The sequence below is a fragment of the Malassezia sympodialis genome, genomic scaffold (genome assembly GCF_000349305.1).
Source record: "Malassezia sympodialis ATCC 42132 genomic scaffold, msy_sf_3, whole genome shotgun sequence".
In the NCBI taxonomy this organism is placed as follows: Eukaryota; Fungi; Basidiomycota; class Malasseziomycetes; order Malasseziales; family Malasseziaceae; genus Malassezia; species Malassezia sympodialis.
Window position 1 is genome coordinate 401,253 of NW_017387801.1, and position 18,570 is coordinate 419,822.

Sequence of the window (18,570 nt, forward strand, 5' to 3'; positions counted from 1 at the left end):
ACGAGACGGGTGGCTGAGTCAGCACAAGACCGCTCGCGACAGCGCGTCTGCTTGTCAGGGCATGCCGAAAGTGCGTCCGGTCGTGGGGCGCCGCGCTCAGCGTGCGCAGCGCCACAATCCACTGCATCGCCCGCAGATTGAGGTGCAGACGGCGTCCGTGGAGCAGGTGGTGCCCGCCCTCGCCAAGCTCGGTACCGGACCGGATGCGCCTCCCGTCGACACAGGCGACAAGGTGTGGGCGCTGGCGTCCGTATCGACGCTTTTGGCCGACGATCATGAGCCGCACCGCCGCCTTCTCCTTGCTCACCAGGTCGTAGGGCGTGTGCTCTATGCGCTCGAGTCGGATACAAATCTGGAGGTGCGTCGCGAGGCTAGCGGTGCGCTGCGCAACCTGTGCCTCAGCAGCCGCTCTACCGACACGCTCGGCGAGCTCGCCAACAAGCGCGCTGTAGAGATTGTGCTTCAGGTGCTCCGGTGGGCCGCACTAGGACTGCAGAGCCACGAACGCCGCTTGGAGCGCACGCGCGCGCCGCTCCTGGCTGAACGCGAACGCCTGCGCACCAAGCCCGTCGAGCAGATGAACCGCAAGGAGCGCCGCCTCGCTGCCAAGCTCGCCCAGGGGCGCGTACCTGACACCGCGGCTGATGCGATGGCCGACTTTGATGGTGACGACGCCCAGGGCACGCTGGATTTCCATGGCTGGGGCGCCGATGCAGACGCCTCGCTCGCTGGGATGGGCTCCGCCGCTGCGCAGTGTCTTGTCGAGATGTGCGAGAGCCTCGTCACAGTGCTAACGTGCTTTTGCGAGGCGAGCGATAAGCTCCTGGCACGTGTGCTCCAGTGGGACTGGCACGAGCCGCGCGGCACGGCGCTCGCCGGCGAGGCGCTGTGCGCCTGGCTATGCCAGGCCTTGCACCTCGGCGTCCACGCTGCGAGCGGCGCGCCGTCTGCCGCAGACCCAGCGTGTGTCGTGCCGCAGATCGCGCTCGGCATTGCCAGCGCACAGGCGCTCAGTGCGATCACGGATGAGGAAGGCATGGCACAGGCACTCGCCGGCCTCGGGCCGGGGCCGGGGCGGGCGCCGATGCCCTCGCCCGCGCAGCTGCGCGATGCGCGGGAGCGTGGCGCAGCACGACTTGCCATTCTCGCAGATGCTTCTGCGCTCTTGCAGCGCGATGCGGCGCCGCGGCCTGCGATGCTCGGCGCTGCTGCTGGCGGCGTGCTGGTGAATGTGCTGCGCAACGCGCGCAACGACGCAGAAGATGCGCCAGCTGTTCGGTCCGAGCCGCTCAGCGCGTTTGTGCATGAGGCGCTGCTCCAGCAGCTAGTGACGCTCCTGGCGCCTGCGTCGGTGGACTCGGTAAAGGATGACGCAGTGGCGTTGCTTGAGATGTGTTTGGAGCTGGTCGCTGACTTGGCGAGCGTGCTAGGTACGCCGCTCGATACTGTACACAGCGGCACAGCGCTGGCGAGTGTGCCCGTGACCGAAGAGGGGGGCCTAGGCGATTGGGTCGTAGCTCGCTGCATGCGCTCGACCCTCGTCGAGACGCTGTTGCGACTCGCGACGCCGCACGAGAGCTCCGCCGCCGAGTCGCCCGGCGCAGCGCGCCGCGCGATCGAGACGCGAGCGCTGGCCGCGCTGCAGAACTTGCTGCTGCGCCTTGCGCACTTTGCACCGCCGCCGCCGTCGCAGTGGCCCGAGGACGACGAGGAGATGCTTCAGCGCATCGCGCTGTGGCGCGCATGGTTTGGCACCTCGTACCTGGATGGCGCAGATCCGGCACAGTCGGCATCGGATATGGGCACGATGCTCCGCACACTGTGGGACCAAGTGTTTGCCATCGCAGCGCACTGGGCGAGCGTGGATAGCGTGGCCAATGCGGCTCCCGGTACCTCTGACATGGACGTGTCCGTGGCGCAGGACGGACTCGCCATGGTCGATGCGGGCCTCGGTGCGCTGTGGGCTATGGCGCGTGTACTGGAAGGGCAGCTGCCGCTCACACAAGACGACGAGGCTGCGCCGTGGGTGTCTGCCCTGGCAGCCGCGTACGATTCGGCCCAGGACGCGTCGGTGCGTGTCAAGAGTATCGGCACCCTTGCGTGCCTTGCACGCTCGCAGTACTACCGCGTGCACGGCGCGTCGGCCCCGCCGCCCGTCTATGAGCGAGTGTATGCAGAGCTCGCATCGTTCTGGCTGCAGGTCGCGGCGCATGTGCCGGACGCTGACACACTGACGGCCGTGCTGAATGCCATCGTGGATACATACGCGAACGAGATGGCGCCTTGGGACGGTGTGTACGCGCAGGTCCACATGCAAAGCAAGCTCAAAGCGCTCGTGCCGAGTCTGTCGGCGATTGCTAAGCGCGTGGATCGCCACGCGGACGGCCCGCTGTATGCGGCGGCCATGGAGAGTGTGCAGAACCTACGGGCCTTTTTGGACTACCGGGCCAGCTTGCGCTGAAGCTCGGCGCGGCGGAATACGCGGCGGACAACGTCCGCCCACGCCACGGGCGCCGCATCAGGGCACACGGGGCACGAAGCTGTGGTCGGTAGGCAGAAGCGGCGGACCGTGCGCGGCTCGCGCTCGATCGAATAGGTGGCCAGACACGTAAGATGGAAGGCGTGTGTACCCGGTGATGCCGGCTCGGGGCCGATAGGACATAGCGTGTAGGAGAGGGGCCGTGCCAGATCGATAGGAGCGCGACACAAGCCGCAGGAGAGTGCAGCACGATCGGCATGAGAAGCGACTTGGTCAGCCTCCTGTGTCGCCTCCGCTTGGGAGGCGCGATGCAGCGCGAGCCACGGCTGCGTCTCTTGGGGCGCGCGCTCGAGAGCGTCCCATGTGAGGCCAAGCGTCTTCGCATCGCGCGCAGGCGGCGGGCACTCGTCCCATACAGTGTCCGATGCTCGGCCCGTGCGCTGCTGCGCCGACCTTGTGGCAGCTTCAGGGAGCGGCGGCATGGCCTCCGACGTAGCCGTGCGTTGCAGCGGCGAGTGCGCACCCAGTACACCGCGAAAGTCGCACAGCACGGCCGGGTACCCGGGCGGAAGGGCGCGGCGCGTTACGCGCGACGTGTGCCACTTTGGCGTGGGCGACGTGCGCTCAAGAAAGCGCCAAACGCCGTACGCGTACTCAGTAAAGAACGCGACGCGCAGACCCCAGTGACAGAAAGGCTCGCTGGACAGCAGCGCGCGGAGCACGAGGAACTTATGCTCAGGTACATTCGTTGAGCGTAGTTTCACGCGCCGCTCGCCTTTCCGCGACGTACCGTACGACTTGCGACTGGCTGGGAAGAGCGGCTCTGCGCTGCGCCCCGCATACACGGCGCGCTGCTGGCCATGCACGACGCGCAAATGCCGCGAGAGATGCGGAGTCTGCCAAGACCATTCAAACTGGGGTAAGACAGCAGCACGGACCTGAAGAGCAGCCAGCTTCGATGGGAAGCCATATACTATCATGTCCATGACCCAGGGTCGCGCGAAGCGCGTGTAGAAGGCACCATTTTTCACAAGCCCATTGTGCTGCCGCAGGCGCCGTACAGGATCCGGCGTCGAGCCCACGTAGGTCTGATTCGGCTTGGATTGCGATCGCAGGCAGTAGCATGCGTACACAGGCGGTATCGCATGCCGCGCTACACTCGAGGTGCGCATCTTCCTGGCGGACAAAGGACGCGTCGGCCGCGTGCCGCAACATCCATGTGGGGAATTTGGCCGGACCCCTACCCGCCCCCAAGAGGAGAGCAGGTGTCTGACCACGCAGCCCCCACGCCCTTGATCGCGGTCGTGCTGTCAGGCGCTCGAGCTCACGACCAGCTGCACAAAAGCACATGGCCATTCTTGCCGCACGCAGAAATACGGACTCCTCGACACGCAGCAAGGCCGAAGCTCGAGGAGAGCACCATCTATGTAGTTGGGCATGGCACTGACGCCCTCCTTGTGAAACAAGACATACAGCGCAGCCATGCTCAGTCATGCTTCGGGCGTTGCGCAACGGACAGAGAAGGTTTCATACGAGGGAAAATAGCGTGGTGACTACATAGCCACGTTACTCAGGCTTGACCTGCAGCTCGCCCTCGCGGAACTGGCGCGCCCACTGCGGTTAGTGTATAGGAGGGAGCCACACACCATCTGCGAAGGAATCGGGTGAATCGGTGCCTGGTGGCGCCACTGCCGGTCAACACACCTTCCACGTACCTCGCGATCAGAGCTTAGCTGCCACAGGCCATAGCAGATCACGCCAACGCCACTAGCAATAACAAAAGTGTTGCTCGCCCAGTTCTTGGGACTGTTTGTCAGACCCCGATGAGGCACTTACCGAGTCCACCAGCCACCTGTAAAATGTCAGCTACCCTCTACACATACCAGTCGGCGTCCAGACTTCCTTCGGGTACGGGTAACGAGGACCTGCGCCCTGTCGAGTTAGAGCACGCGCTCACGCACCATGATAAGAATGCGTCCTCGGGAGCAACGAGCCTGTCGCTCGTCACGAGCAACGGGTTCTCCTGTGTGCACTCGGCCGAACATGTCCCCCGCAGCGTAGCGCGCCGCGCGCATTGTCCCAGCTACAGGTGCCATGTCGCAAGAGGCACCTATCACACTGGATGAGGCGCTCCAGTGGCTCGAGCACCAGCGAAAGTATGTGAAGGAGGCTTACCTGTCAGAACGCTAGCTCGCGAGCCGTTCCACGTGGTTCGCTACGGTGAATGGCTTCTTGAGCACAAGCAGCTTGGCGCGCTCGGACAGGATGTGTGGGCCTTTCTTGAGCAGCTGGGACTTGCTGCTGCAGAACTCGGCAAGATCGATCTTGCTGAGCTTTGCCTATCACGCCTGATTGTTCGCTTTAGTGACTCTGCCCGCGTCCTCGTGCTCAAAGGCGTCATCCTGGAGGCGGAAGGGCGCTTCGACGAGGCGAAGCGAGTGTATGAGCTACTCCTCCGCAAGGAGTCCTCGAATGTGGTACGTTGATGTGACTGATCGTTTAGCTCGTCAACAAGCGCCGCCTCGCATGTATCAAAGCAGCTCCGAATGGCATCCCGCTTGCCACAGAGGGCTTGGCAGAGCTTGTGGATATCTTCCCGACAGACCAGGAGTCGTGGCTGGAGTTGGCATCCCTGTATCTGCACCAGAACAAGTACGAGCAAGCCGTGTTCGCGCTAGAAGAGCTGGTCTTGCTGGCGCCACAGAACAGCTTCTACCTGCTCAAGTACGCCGAGACGCTCTACACGGCAGGCGATATTGTCAATGCTTACAAGATCTACCTTCGGATTCTCGAACTAGGTGAGGGAAATCTGGCACCCAATTCGGGGCACAAGATGGACCGTGTGAAGGGACCATGGGTCCGAACGCTCTGGGGCCTAAAAATGGTATGTTCTATGCCGTCTTACACTAGTGCGCATCCCAGCTCTTGAGCAATCCAGCGCAGAAGGACTCGGGCGTCACCAGCGTGGAAAGCGTCGATACACTAGTGACAAAGCTACTTCTCGAGTCGGTTTACGCGCCAAATGCGGACCCATTGACCCCAGCTAGCTGCCGTTCTGCTGTGCGTGCTGTCTTGGCGCCCTCTTCGTCTGCCTAGCATACCCATGTAACGCCATAGCCCACAGTTCTCGCGCCCGCGCTGATTCTGCGGCTGGCGCCTCTAATTTCGCCCAACCCTTCCCACTCTGTTTTGTCATAAAATAATTTCAAACTCCTCTCGGCCGTGCCAGCCAAACACCCGGGATGGGAAAACTCGCCCGAGGCCACGATCTCAGCCGCTCTCTTCGCGCAAGCTTGTCCGTCCCACGGGCTTGTTGACAGGGTATCCACGGTCTTAGGAAAAAGGGCGACTGTTCCATCGGTTCTTGAGTGTCTGGCAACACTCTGGTTCTAGTACCCACCTTTCTTCGCAGATTGGATTAAGGGTTGAGAAGCTTGCGACTTGGCTTTTGTCTGTGGCACAAATTTATGTATGTACACGGGCCGCGCACATGAACTGCCGTGGACTCTTATGAGTGTGGTCAGAGTGCATGTGCAGGTCATCTAGCGTAAGAACGGGGACTGACACAAAACAGATACAATGGCGGACAACCAAACTGCTGAGGTCGATATAGACAATGTGATCGACCGACTGCTTGAAGGTACGTTGCCATTATGGCTCACATACCAGTGCGTGGTTCACGTCCTGGAAAGCATGTCAACTTGGAAGAGTACGAGATCAAGTATCTCTGTATGACGGCCCGGGATATCTTTATCAACCAGCCGATCTTGCTTGAGTTGGAAGCACCCATCAAGATTTGCGGTATGTACCCTGTGTAACCCGCTTGCTAATGCCGCAGGTGATATTCACGGTCAATACTACGACCTGCTTCGTCTGTTTGAATACGGAGGCTTCCCTCCAGAAGCTAACTATCTCTTCCTGGGTGACTATGTGGACCGAGGAAAGCAGAGTCTCGAGACGATCTGCCTCTTGCTTGCCTATAAGATCAAGTATCCGGAGAACTTCTTTATCCTTCGCGGCAACCACGAGTGTGCAAGTATCAATCGTATTTACGGATTTTACGACGAATGCAAGCGTCGTTTTAATATTAAACTGTGGAAGACATTCACTGACTGCTTTAACTGTCTGCCCATCGCAGCTATCATTGACGAAAAGATCTTCACAATGCATGGCGGTTTGTCGCCGGACCTGCAGAGCATGGAGCAAATCCGCCGCGTCATGAGGCCCACAGATGTGCCGGACACGGGTCTCCTCTGCGATTTGTTATGGTCCGACCCCGACAAGGATATATCGGGTTGGTCGGAAAATGACCGTGGCGTTTCGTTCACGTTTGGGCCTGACGTGGTGTCACGCTTCCTTGCCAAGCATGATATGGATCTCATATGTCGCGCACACCAAGTGGTGGAAGATGGTTACGAGTTTTTTGCCAAGCGGCAATTGGTGACGCTGTTCTCGGCCCCCAACTACTGTGGTGAATTTGATAATGCCGGTGCTATGATGAGCGTGGATGAGACGTTGTTGTGTTCATTCCAAATTTTGAAGCCTGCAGAGAAGAAGCAAAAATATGCGTACGGCGGTATCAACATGGGCCGGCCGGTCACACCTCCTCGCAAGCAGAAGAAGAAGGGTGGTGCCTAATGTCCGACAGGATATGTATATACCGACTCAGAGCTTGGGCATGCGATTTGCAGGGCTATCGAGACACACATGTACCTTAGGCATCCTTGGGAATCACCTATTGGCTTCGATAGAACTGGATTTGGATCTAGTTCTCCCGTAGAGACTTTGCCCGTCCCATGGATCTTGTGACCAACCCGGAGATCGGGCCAGCCGCGTTGGTCGACTTCACGTGATCACCGACTCCGCACGGTGCATGTAGGCGTAGGCATGCCGAGACTAATATCCGTTCCTCCATGAGTGGCAAGAGCGACAATCCTCCCGCGTATTCATCCAACGATCCCAAGAGCACGCAGAGCGGTGACACGAGACCCCTTCCTGAGGGATGGGTGAAGCAGTGGGACAACAAGTATGTGTACTATGATTGACAATGTAGCTACAGCCGCCACTTTTATGTGGACACGCGAGCCAATCCCCCGCGCTCTACCTGGGTTCACCCTGTCGATGAACAGAATCAAAAGTACCAGCCGCCTGCTGGTCCCCCGCCTGGTGCTGCCACGCAAAGCTCGTATCCTCAGCAATATATGCGTCCGCCGCAACCACAGCCCGTATATCAGCAGCCTGTGTACCAACAGCCCGTGTATCAGCAGCCACCAATGATGGGTGGTAGCCGCTTCGGACCTGGAGGCGGTCTTGGTGGTGGCTTCGGCCGCATGGGCGGTGGCGGTGTCGGGCCGATGGGTGCCGGCCTTATGGGTGGTGGCCTCGGTCTGCTGGGCGGTATGGCGATTGCCGATGGCATAGGTATGTTCGGTTCTGGGAGTAGCAGCTTACTCCAAAAGATGATATGCAGGATCACGCCTACATGGAAGGCATGCATGATGGCCAGATGTACGACTCTGGCGGCATGGGTGGCGACATGGGCGGTGATATGGGCGGCATGGGTGATATGGGCGGTGATATGGGCGGCTTCTAGTTTTGCCCGATGCCTCGTCTATAACGTCCCATCATCATACTATGATGAAGTCGTCAAGTTAAGTATCTTGCCAATGTAGATTCTGGTTTGTTAGCGCAAATAGAACGCACCCCAATCAGCGCAGTGACACTCGGCAGTTTACCTGGATGAGGCGACAATACGGTCAATTTTTTGCGGTTGGTATCCACATCAGATCTGTCAAGTAAGCCGGAGAGTCACAACGTACACATGCACAAAACCAAGCAGACTAGCGCCCAACAGTTCGTCATCGGTGTATTCTCCTTCCGCTTTCCCATCTGCACCCTCCCTAGGTGGCGGAGTTTCCACCAAAGCCAAGACAGACTGCAGCAGCATAGACAAGTCACTTGATGAGTTTACCGGATCGAGCTTGACCACTTGCATTTCAGATAGAGCGCGCTCAGCTCCAATAGGTAGTGCCGAGGATGGTGCCACGCGGTCTTGGCCAACGCGATAGATCTGCAGTAGATCAAAGGGAATCGTGGAAGAGTAGGGATTCAGCGAAGGAACCCCGCCCAAGGGCTCGTCAAGTCCCAAAGCTGCCGCCGCTCCACTCTCCTCAGAGCTCAGCTCACGCGGTCGACACAGGGGCATACCATAAAAGTAGGATCGAATTTGAAGATCATGCAGCTTCTGTTGATACACCTCATCAACTTCCACAGCGCCACCCGAGCGAGGAATCTTGACAATTTGGGGCGCACTGCCAGTCGGAATGTTAGCATAGATACGGGTGAGCTCCAAGTTGAGCTTGTCGTGGCCTACGACGACGACAGTGTCCACCTTCAACGCGCGAACGCAGTATTGGATAAAAGCATAGCGAGTGCGCGCATCCGCCGTGATCACACCGGGCGTATCAATGAGAAGGCCCGACATTCGAGATCGCATATCCTTGGCCATGCGTTTCTCGATATGGAAGGCTAGCCAGTCGACAATGCGCCGTGAGTGTCGCTCATTCTCGCGCACATTTTGTTTCCCCATCCATAAAGAGAGGGGCATCACACTGTGCACCGTAGATACACCTGGAGGCAAGGCTCCGGTGGTCTCAGGCGTCACACCATAGGGTAGAGCAGGCGAAGGGGATGGTAGAGTGTTGGAAGGTGTGGGATTCAGTGGGATGGCACTGACACATCCAGGTATGGGCACAGCGCCTTCTGCAGGGTCTAGCGTCACAATCATGGGCCACCATCCCGTGATTTCACTCAGCGGTTTGTCACCGGCCTCCTCGTTTTGAGCTTCTTCGTCTGAATCGTCATGATGCCCCTCTTGCTCTCTCGTGCGCCGTTTTGCTTCTTCACCTTCTTTTACACTCGCTAAAGCAGGTGAACGCAGCGCATAGTTAGCCAAGAATTTGATCAGTGTAGACTTGCCGGCACTGGCAGGACCCACGACCATCACACGCGGGCCTTGTCCAGCGGCACGATATGGATCTCTGGGGTCAAGTGGGCCATCGCTTTCAAACGATGGTGGCACCTTGTGAATGTTAACGTCGAATTCTTCAAGCTGTTGCAAGAGCGAGTGATCTGTACGTAGCTGCTCTCGTGCACGGAGACGAGCCCGTTCCAAATTGAGGTGCAAGTTGGCACCATAGGTATAGAAAGGCGACGGCTCATCGGCCATATATTCAGTAGAGGCTTGACCAATGATTTCAATTTCAGCCCCGCCCCAGGTGGATATGGCGAATTTGGCCTCATTGCCAAAGGTGTACCAGCGCTCTTGGGTACCAGCTACCAGTGGTGCGCCAAACACTTCTGCATCTCCATAATGACCTGTAAGTGCATTTGAGACAAAGCGTATGGCCACGGTCTCGTTCGAATCCAGTTCGATGCGGTATTCTGAGCGTGGCGGAAGTTGCACACGCCGCGAAGCCTCGCCAGACATTGAGGATGGCCAGGATCGACGACGCAAAAGTGGAGGCGTGGATCGCACGCGTTTGCAGCGCGCCCACCAGGCAATCGATGAAGCGCAAGGGAGATTGGCCAGGTGCCGAGTCGAGTGGGAAGCGGACCCACATAGACTCCTTTACGGATGGGGATAATGACATGGATGCTCAAGCTGAACGACAAGGCAAGACTCGTCGTGGACGTGTTATGACTGAAGGGTATGATTCGGACGACTCTGATGAGGGTCCCAGCAAGTCGCATCGGCGCGGATGGAAAGACGGGGCAGAAGGGAATGCTGATGACGATGATGATGACATGTTTGCGGATGCTAAGAAAAAGGAGGATGAGGATGATGACAGGAAGGAGCCCCGATTCTTAAAACTCTCTGACATTGACGGTCAAGAGTTTGGAGCCCGCACACGCATGGGTGATGAGGATGACAATGATGAGCTAGATCACGACGAAGATCCTGAATACGAGCTAGAACAAGCGATGAAGAGCCAACAGCATGAAGATGCCAACGCTGATGCAGAACGCACGCCGCCAGGCTCGCCGCGGTACGATGGCGTGCTTGGCGTCAAGAAGCAAGGCATGGGCTTCCGTATTGAAAAGTTCAACATGAAAGCAGAGATGGCAAGTGGTCAATTTGATGAAGATGGCAACTACATTAGAAATAAACGAGATCAGTTTTCGCAGAATGACCGCTGGCTCGAAGGCAACTATACGAAAAAGTCGATCAAATCCGCGAGCGAGGCGCAGAAAAAACGACAAGAGGCTGAAAAGGAGCGTATGAACAAGGAAATGGCCGAATTTCCCACGATGGAACATGCTATGAAGGAGCTGGCAGGGTTTATGCAGCCCGGTGAGGCTGTGTTAGATGCGCTGCATCGACTAGGATCACAAGCAAAGAGATCGAAGAAAGACCAGGAAGGAGCGGAAGCTAGCAAGGCGGCATTTGAACACTTTACTGATGTGACAAGCATCTTAATGAATACTTTTGGTCAGATGAACGTGTACGACGAAGTGTACGAAGGACTGGTTCGGATGGTGCGCCGAGCAGGTCTTGTTCCAGAAGATTGGGATCCATCGCGGAATACTCAAGGGGCGACACCTGGTGACCAAGTGTCTGGCGAGGGAGAGGCGATATGGGAGTACAAATGGACCCCCACTTACTTGGCCCAAGCGGCCAAGGCCCACGGCACGAACGTTGATCCTGAGACAAAGGTATTCGGCCCCTTTCGAGCCTCTGAATTGAAAGCTTGGGCCGAGCAGGGTTTCTTTGGTACATCCATGGAGAACATCCTTCTGCACCGCTCCACCGCCGAACCGACCTCCTGGGCCTCGTGGGCTGAGGCCGGATTGTAGTTGTAGATACGCACCTCCATTAGATATGTCGCCTCTAGTCAGGCTCACTCGGACCACTGCTACGAGACGCTAGGGATATGTTCTGGCGCGCCTTGTCCCGTTTCTTCCGTATAGGAAACGCCAGGTACATTGTTGGCCACGATTTAGAGAACAATATATACTATGAATTGCCATCCCTTCACGCGACAGATCCACGACGAACGCGCCGGTACGTGCCACGGAGTAACACCAGGGTGGTGAAGTGGAAGTCGTGTCCTTATCCCAGCGACTTTAATCCCAAAGATATGCCGATTCAATGGGACGCATGGATGCGTCATACGCGCAAGCAGCCGCCCACGATCCAAGTATGTGTATGCGTATATGCTCATTTCTAGGAGCTCTTAGAAGACCGTGAGCGGATACGGATTGTTCAGCACAACGCCATGGTGCTTCAAATGCAGGAGCAGGCACATAAGGCTCAGGTGGAAGCTAAACGTGAACGCGAGCACGAGCATGCTCTAGAGGAGCAGTCCCGTGCCGAAAAGACATTCTCCTCCTCCCGCAAAGACGCGGAGCAAGGTGCCGAAGAGACCGTCGAGACGGCCATTGTCCACCCCGCACGACGACGAGGATAGAAGCTATATAGACATGCAAGGTGTATTGGCATGTTACTTACTATGGCTGGGTCGTGCCGACTGTCAATGCAGTCTTAAAATGACCCATTTTTATCTAGTGGTTAAAGTGGGCTTCCACCTCCACCGGCGAGTACAGCTTCTGATCCAGCGACTTATAGTACTCAACGACCTTGGCAGCCTTCTCTGCCACATCCTTGTCGGTCATGTGGAAGTGCTTGTAAGCCTCCTGGTAGGGTGCCGAAACACCGAACGAGTTGATGCCGTGGTGGACATGCGCGTACTTGCCCCAGCCCAGCGTGCTGTAGGCCTCCACCGACAAAATCGGGTGGCCGGAGGGAAGCACCGACAGGCGGTAGTCGAGCGGCTGCTTATCAAAGACACTGAAGCAAGGCATCGACACCACACGAGCCTTGATGCCCTGCTCACGGAGCTGAGCGGCGGCGTCACGGCAAATCGAGACCTCAGAACCTGTCGAAACCAGAGTCACAGCGGCATCACTGTCCTCACTCAGGACGTATCCACCCTTAATGGCGTTCTCGATCGAAGAGCCTTCCAGCTGGGGCAGGTTCTGACGGGTAAGCGAAAGCACCGAGGGCGTAGTAGGGCTCTCAAGAGCCATCTTATAGGCTGCCGAAACCTCGTTTCCGTCCGCCGGGCGCCAGTAGTCCATGTTGGGCAGCGCGCGGAGAGCGGCAGCCACTTCGATAGGCTGGTGCGTAGGACCATCTTCACCCAGGCCAATCGAGTCGTGGGTGGCCACCCAGATAACCTGGAAGTGGGACAGCGCAGAGAGACGCAGAGCACCCCATGCATACGTCACGAAGTTCAGGAAAGTGCCGGCAGTGGGGATGTGCATACCGTAGGCATGGAGACCGTTCAAGATGGCGCCCATAGCGTGCTCACGCACACCATAGCGGAGGTAACGACCAGCGTAGTTGCCAATCTCCAGAGTCGGGTTCTGGAAGTCTGTGGCCTCCTTCCAGCGCGTCAGGTTCGAGCCCGTCAGATCTGCCGAGCCACCAAGAATCTCAGGCACCACCGAACTGATTTCCTGCAGAACCATCTCAGAGAGCTTACGGGTGGCCAGCGGCTTGTCGCTGGGCTGGTAGCGAGGCAAGACCTTCTCCCAGCCCTCGGGGAGCTTGTGCGCAGCGCGACGCAGGATCTCGCTGTGTTCCTTCTCATACTTCTTACCGTATTCTTCGAACATCTTGTTCCATTCAGCGTGCTTCTCGCTACCACGCTTGGCGTACGACGCGTATGCTTCGGCAACCTCGTCAGGCACGACGAAGCTCTCCTTAGGGTTGAAACCGAACTTCTCCTTCAGCTGTTCAATGTCATCCGCCTTGAGGGGCGAACCGTGCGTGCTCGCGGTACCCTGGTTCTTGGAACCGAAGCCAATTGTCGTCTTAAGGATGATCAGCGTAGGTTTTTCCTTTTCGGAGTGGGCCTTCTCAATAGCCTCGAACACGCTCTTGATATCGTCATCACCATTGGTGATCGACAGAACGTTCCATCCGTACGATTCAAAGCGTTTCGGCACATCCTCCGTGAAAGACACGTTGGTGTCGCCATCGATAGTGACACTGTTGTCATCGTAGAAGGCAATGAGGTTGAACAGCTTCAAATGACCCGCCAGCGAGGCAGCCTCCGAGGCCACACCTTCCTGCATGCATCCATCACCGAGGATCGTGTAGGTGTAGTTGTTGAAGATCTCGAAGCCCTCCTTGTTGAAGGTAGCAGCGGCGCTACGCTCAGCAATCGCTAGACCGACGGCCGTCGCAAAGCCCTGGCCTAGAGGACCGGTGGTCACTTCAACACCGTCAGTGTGGTTAGCTTCGGGGTGGCCAGGGGTCTTGGAGTTCAGTTGGCGGAACGACTTGAGGTCGTCCATGGACAACTGGTAGCCCATCAGATACAGCATGATGTACTGCAGCGCACAGGCGTGGCCGTTCGACAGAACGAAGCGGTCACGGTTGAGCCACTTCGAGTCCTTGGGGTCGCACGTAATCACACGGCTCCAAAGCAAATGCGCCAGCGGGGCCAGACCCATTGGGGCACCCGGGTGACCCGAATTGGCCTGGACGTGTGAGCAGGGATGCACATACCTTGGCGACAATATCAGCCGCTAGTGTACCTATATGTGTTAGCGCACCAGTGAAATTGCAATATTTACATACGGATCGTGTTGATCGCTTTAAGGTCAACGTCAGTGGGCGTGAAGACCATGGTGGGAGACGGGAGCGGGAAAGTCCGCCACACCGGGTGGTGCCCCGCTTAGCCGATGCGGTCGGGTCACCTCACGTGACTCACGTGACAGCTTGGCGGCGCCGGTGAGTCAGATACACCAGATCTTAGGAAGCCCCGCTCTACCATGAATCCCGTCGGAAAGTACAAGGGCTATACGCCTGTCCATCTGCCTGATCGGCAATGGCCGAACAAGATACAACGGGAATCTCCTATATGGCTGTCTACTGATCTCCGTGATGGCAACCAGGCGCTGGCTAACCCCATGACGGAGGAGCAAAAAGTGCTCTTCTTTAAGAAGCTAGTCTCCATTGGCGTCAAAGAAATCGAGGTGGCATTCCCTTCGGCGAGCGACACAGATTTCGGATTTGTTCGCCGCATCATTGAGGAGGGCCTTATTCCTGATGACGTGTGGATCCAGGTGCTGACGCCTGCGCGCGAGGAGCTAATTCGCCGCACGTTCGAGTCGGTGAAGGGTGCAAAGAATGTGATTATCCATATGTACAACGCCACCTCTCCGCTGTTCCGCGAGGTGGTATTTGGCAACGACCAGGCTCGGACGATCGACCTGGCGGTCAAGCACACGAAGCTGGTGCGGGAGCTTATGGACCACTACACCCAGCCGGCGAATGGCGGTACGACTTTCCGCTACGAATACTCCCCGGAGACCTTCACACAAACGGAGCCGGACTTCGCGATCCAGGTGTGTGAGGCTGTGCGCGAGGCTTGGGGTCTGGCCTCCTCGGACAACCGGCTGATTTTCAATTTGCCTGCGACTGTTGAGATCGGTCCGCCCAATCACTATGCCGACATGATCGAATACTTCTGCCGGAACATTAAGGACCGTGATACCATATATGTGTCCTTGCACCCCCACAATGACCGTGGCTGTGGCATTGCGGCGGCTGAGCTGGGTATTCTTGCTGGTGGCGATCGCATTGAGGGCTGTATTTTCGGCAACGGCGAGCGCACTGGTAACGTTGACCTGGTGACCCTCGCGCTGAACCTTTACACGCAGGGTGTGGCGCCAGGTCCACTAGATCTCTCGGACCTGCCGTCTCTCATTGAGGTGGTGACTAGCTGCAATGATCTTCCCGTGCACCCGCGCCACCCCTATGCGGGTGAGTTGGTGATGACTGCTTTCAGTGGCTCGCACCAGGATGCGATCAAGAAGGGCTTCCAGGCACAGCAAAAGCGCCGCGAGGCCGGTGACACGATCTGGAACATGCCGTATCTGCCTGTGGACCCTGCCGACCTGGGTCTGACATACGAGGCTGTGATCCGTGTGAACAGCCAGAGCGGCAAGGGTGGTATTGCATACCTGCTCTCGCAGTCTCTTGGCGTGGATCTCCCGCGCCGCATGCAAATCTCGTTCTACCAGGTGGTCCAGGCTCTCGCTGAGGAGACTAGCAAGGAAATCTCAACGAGCGATATTACTGAGGCGTTCCTGCGCACGTATCATGTGCCTGCGGCGCGCCACGGCGGCAACGAGGGCAAGTTTAGCCTCCGCAGTTTCCGACTGAGCGAGGCTGGCGCACAGATCTCGCCCGATGGTGCGAGCGTGTCGCAACAGCGCATCTTTGAGGGTGTCATTGCGCGCCAGGGCGAGCCTGTCGAGGTGCAAGGCACCGGCAATGGGCCGCTGTCCGCCCTCTTGGACGCTGTTGAGAAGCACTTTGGTTTGAGTGTGAACGTGCGCGAGTACAGTGAGCATGCTCTTACGCGTGCGAGTGCCCTTACGATGGGCACGGAGTCGGGTGCGCGTGGACAAACGCGTTCCCAAGCGGCGTCGTACGTCGAGCTTGTCCGGCAGGATGAGAGCGAAAAGCTGGGTGCTAGCAAGGCCCAGGGCTTCTGGGGTGTGGGTGTCGATGTTGACATCACGTCAGCTGGTCTGAAGGCTGTACTGAGTGCCCTTTCCAACGTGCCATAATGAATTTCCACCGATCATCGTCGTGTCATAGAGGCTTCGAATCTGTCTAGATCTGACCCGATCTGTGGACTTTGCCATCGGTCACAGCCCTCCACAACTGGACTGCTTTGGCCATGGATAAGCGGGCCGTCGTCGACTGGGTGCGCCCGTACGTGCAGGCGTGGGGCCTGCACTACTTGCCAGAGCATTTGATTTCTATCATGCGATCAATCCTTCTCTGGTTCGCGATTCAACTGCTCTCGCATTCCGTTTCGCCCAAGCTTTTTCCCAAGTCGTTTGCAAACATGTCGCCTCGGACTCGCACTTCTTGGGATCTGCACATGGTTTCGTTGGTCCACTCCGTCATTGTTGCACCAATCGCCTTGTACTACTGGCTCCAGATTGACGAATCGACAGACCGACTATGGGGCTATGACTACACGCTTGCGCAGGTCTATGCTCTGTCGCTGGGGTACTTTGTTTGGGACGTGATAATGTCTCTGCGCTATGAGGGCTTTGCCTTTGTACTGCATGGTATCCTGGGATTTATAGCGGCGCTACTGGTCTACAAGCCTCTCCTCATGTTTGACGGGCTGAGCGTTCTTATCTGGGAGCTGAGTACGCCGTTCTTGAACATTCACTGGGCTCTGGACAAGCTGGGACGCACAGGCTCGCGTCTCCAGCTAATCAATGCCGTGTTTCTGGTATTGACATACGTCTGTGTCCGCCTACTTCTGGGCGCCTATGCGTCGTACCGTCTCATTGAGCTCATGTGGGCCTCGGCCTCAACGGCCCGGCCGGTGTCGATGTCTTTGCGGGTGATCTACACCCTGGGTCTGCCTATCCTCAACTTTTTGAACTATATGTGGTTCTTTAAAATGCTACAGGCTATCCGCAAGCGCTTTCCCTCCGAGGGCGTCAAATCCAAGGCTTCATAGTGCATTACCAGGCTTCACCGCGCTCGGCACTTGTCTGAACTCGATGGGCGATGTCGCGTTCTTCCTCGAGCAGAAGCCGGACTAGACTCGCAGGCTCATCGTGTCGACCTTGAAGCTGTTCCAAGAGCGCACTCCGCTGCTCTGCCATTTCAGTACATAGGCGGCACAGAACATCACGCATCGGCCTTTCATGACGGCTGTCTGGCATGCCATACGTGACTTGTTTCCATTGGCGCGCAGCTTCCTTGGGGCTATACACGCAGCGCAGTCCCTGCTTTGCTTGCAACGCAGCTCGGGCCCTGAGCGACAGCCTTTGTGTTGTATGCTTATTCTCCATGGCCATCGACAAGAGCCACAGGGCCATGAGGAGACGGTGCGATACATGCGCCGGAGCTGGCTCAGGATGCATCGTATAGTCGCTGGGTGAGCAGATGCCAGACGTACCCTGAGTACCCCTCTTCCTTGAGCCGCTGCACCTTCCATGCCCCCTCGTCACCTTCGGCGCGGAATCGCTCGGCAATGGCGTCGTCGACCGCAAGCTCGGCATGTGGATTGCCGTCCCAAGCACTAGCGCCTCGCAGGGCATCCCTCGGCGCTAGCAGAAAGCCATACTCGGTCAGCAGTGTGGCATTGGTGTGCGGACCATAGGTAATGCACACTTCGTCGCCGGCCTGCAGCCCGCACTGAGCCGGCGCACAGAGCTCCATACCCTCCGCCGAATAGCGCACCTTACACTGCTTCCCCTGCACAAACGTGTGATTGGCCATATCCAGGAGCGGCGCTAACGTGAAATTGTCCTCGTGCCTGACGTAGCGAAGGTCCACATACACGCAGCGCGAGTTGACGCACAGCCAGCCCCATAACACATCGGCTTTGCGGGGACGCACGGCTGGAATCCCTGGACGACTGACGGATGCCCATATGGACGCTCTTGTCGCCTCATCAAGAGCGTCGAGGCGCCGCCAATCAGCCTCGAACCGCGCCTGTACCTTGTCATGCAGTCTGGCGGCGCGTGGTGGAAGCGCAGACAAAAGCTGCGTGTCTCCATCCAATGCCCATGAAAGTGGCACCGTGGGAAACGCCGACGGCATAGAAGCAAAGAACGCATCACGGTCGCTCAGCTCAGTGCTGGGCCCCGCCACCCGCGCGGCGCGCCACTGCGCAAGCACGCACGCGAGGAGCTGGTGTGTAGAGAGCGGTCGCGCATTCGGGCACGGCTCTTCTGCATGCCGTAGAGGGGCCCATGGCACAGGGCGCCCACGTGCCATTTGCGATGGGTTCAGCAACACCGACGGCGGCAGCCGTAACACAGTCTCGCCCGCCTGGACGGCGCCTGTAGTGACGAGTCCACGCCCGGCTGTCTTATAAGCGAAATCTACATACCTGGCACCTGATCCGACACGGCCACACGCAGTGTCGGCGAGCCGGACGCGCGCGCTACGTACGCCGCCAGCGCCTGCTCCATCGCACCCGGCTGTGTGGAGGCAGCGTGCCCGGCGTGGGGTACGCGGACGACTGTCCTCC

At 58.0% G+C, this 18,570-nt stretch overlaps 9 protein-coding genes across 9 annotated transcripts; 5 read left to right on the top strand and 4 right to left on the bottom strand.

Moving 5' to 3' along the window:
• Positions 1-61: 61 nt before the first annotated feature.
• Positions 62-2,461, top strand: MSY001_0772 (uncharacterized protein; the record flags this gene model as incomplete). Its single annotated transcript, XM_018885856.1, has 1 exon — positions 62-2,461. One exon carries the CDS (start codon positions 62-64, stop codon positions 2,459-2,461), a length of 2,400 nt encoding a protein of 799 aa, XP_018739388.1.
• Positions 2,462-2,518: 57 nt separating this feature from the next.
• On the bottom strand, positions 2,519-3,835 carry MSY001_0773 (uncharacterized protein; the record flags this gene model as incomplete). The annotated part of the gene is made up of 3 exons (XM_018885857.1): positions 2,519-2,577; positions 2,631-3,452; positions 3,541-3,835. The coding sequence occupies 3 exons, from the start codon at positions 3,833-3,835 to the stop codon at positions 2,519-2,521; spliced, it is 1,176 nt and encodes a 391-aa protein (XP_018739389.1).
• Positions 3,836-4,573: 738 nt separating this feature from the next.
• Positions 4,574-5,575, top strand: MSY001_0774 (uncharacterized protein; the record flags this gene model as incomplete). The annotated part of the gene is made up of 4 exons (XM_018885858.1): positions 4,574-4,635; positions 4,662-4,956; positions 4,983-5,363; positions 5,390-5,575. The coding sequence occupies 4 exons, from the start codon at positions 4,574-4,576 to the stop codon at positions 5,573-5,575; spliced, it is 924 nt and encodes a 307-aa protein (XP_018739390.1).
• Positions 5,576-6,132: 557 nt separating this feature from the next.
• MSY001_0775 (uncharacterized protein) lies at positions 6,133-7,117 on the top strand (the record flags this gene model as incomplete). Its single annotated transcript, XM_018885859.1, has 2 exons — positions 6,133-6,280; positions 6,318-7,117. The coding sequence occupies 2 exons, from the start codon at positions 6,133-6,135 to the stop codon at positions 7,115-7,117; spliced, it is 948 nt and encodes a 315-aa protein (XP_018739391.1).
• A 1,153-nt stretch (positions 7,118-8,270) lies between these two features.
• MSY001_0776 (uncharacterized protein) lies at positions 8,271-9,968 on the bottom strand (the record flags this gene model as incomplete). The annotated part of the gene is made up of 1 exon (XM_018885861.1): positions 8,271-9,968. The coding sequence occupies one exon, from the start codon at positions 9,966-9,968 to the stop codon at positions 8,271-8,273; it is 1,698 nt and encodes a 565-aa protein (XP_018739392.1).
• A 161-nt stretch (positions 9,969-10,129) lies between these two features.
• Positions 10,130-11,949, top strand: MSY001_0777 (uncharacterized protein; the record flags this gene model as incomplete). Its single annotated transcript, XM_018885862.1, has 4 exons — positions 10,130-11,313; positions 11,409-11,459; positions 11,568-11,679; positions 11,776-11,949. The coding sequence occupies 4 exons, from the start codon at positions 10,130-10,132 to the stop codon at positions 11,947-11,949; spliced, it is 1,521 nt and encodes a 506-aa protein (XP_018739393.1).
• Positions 11,950-12,043: 94 nt separating this feature from the next.
• Positions 12,044-14,002, bottom strand: MSY001_0778 (uncharacterized protein; the record flags this gene model as incomplete). Its single annotated transcript, XM_018885863.1, has 1 exon — positions 12,044-14,002. The coding sequence occupies one exon, from the start codon at positions 14,000-14,002 to the stop codon at positions 12,044-12,046; it is 1,959 nt and encodes a 652-aa protein (XP_018739394.1).
• Positions 14,003-14,323: 321 nt separating this feature from the next.
• MSY001_0779 (uncharacterized protein) lies at positions 14,324-17,046 on the top strand (the record flags this gene model as incomplete). Its single annotated transcript, XM_018885864.1, has 2 exons — positions 14,324-16,055; positions 16,217-17,046. The coding sequence occupies 2 exons, from the start codon at positions 14,324-14,326 to the stop codon at positions 17,044-17,046; spliced, it is 2,562 nt and encodes an 853-aa protein (XP_018739395.1).
• A 4-nt stretch (positions 17,047-17,050) lies between these two features.
• Positions 17,051-18,314, bottom strand: MSY001_0780 (uncharacterized protein; the record flags this gene model as incomplete). Its single annotated transcript, XM_018885865.1, has 2 exons — positions 17,051-17,465; positions 17,491-18,314. 2 exons carry the CDS (start codon positions 18,312-18,314, stop codon positions 17,051-17,053), a joined length of 1,239 nt encoding a protein of 412 aa, XP_018739396.1.
• Positions 18,315-18,570: the final 256 nt, after the last annotated feature.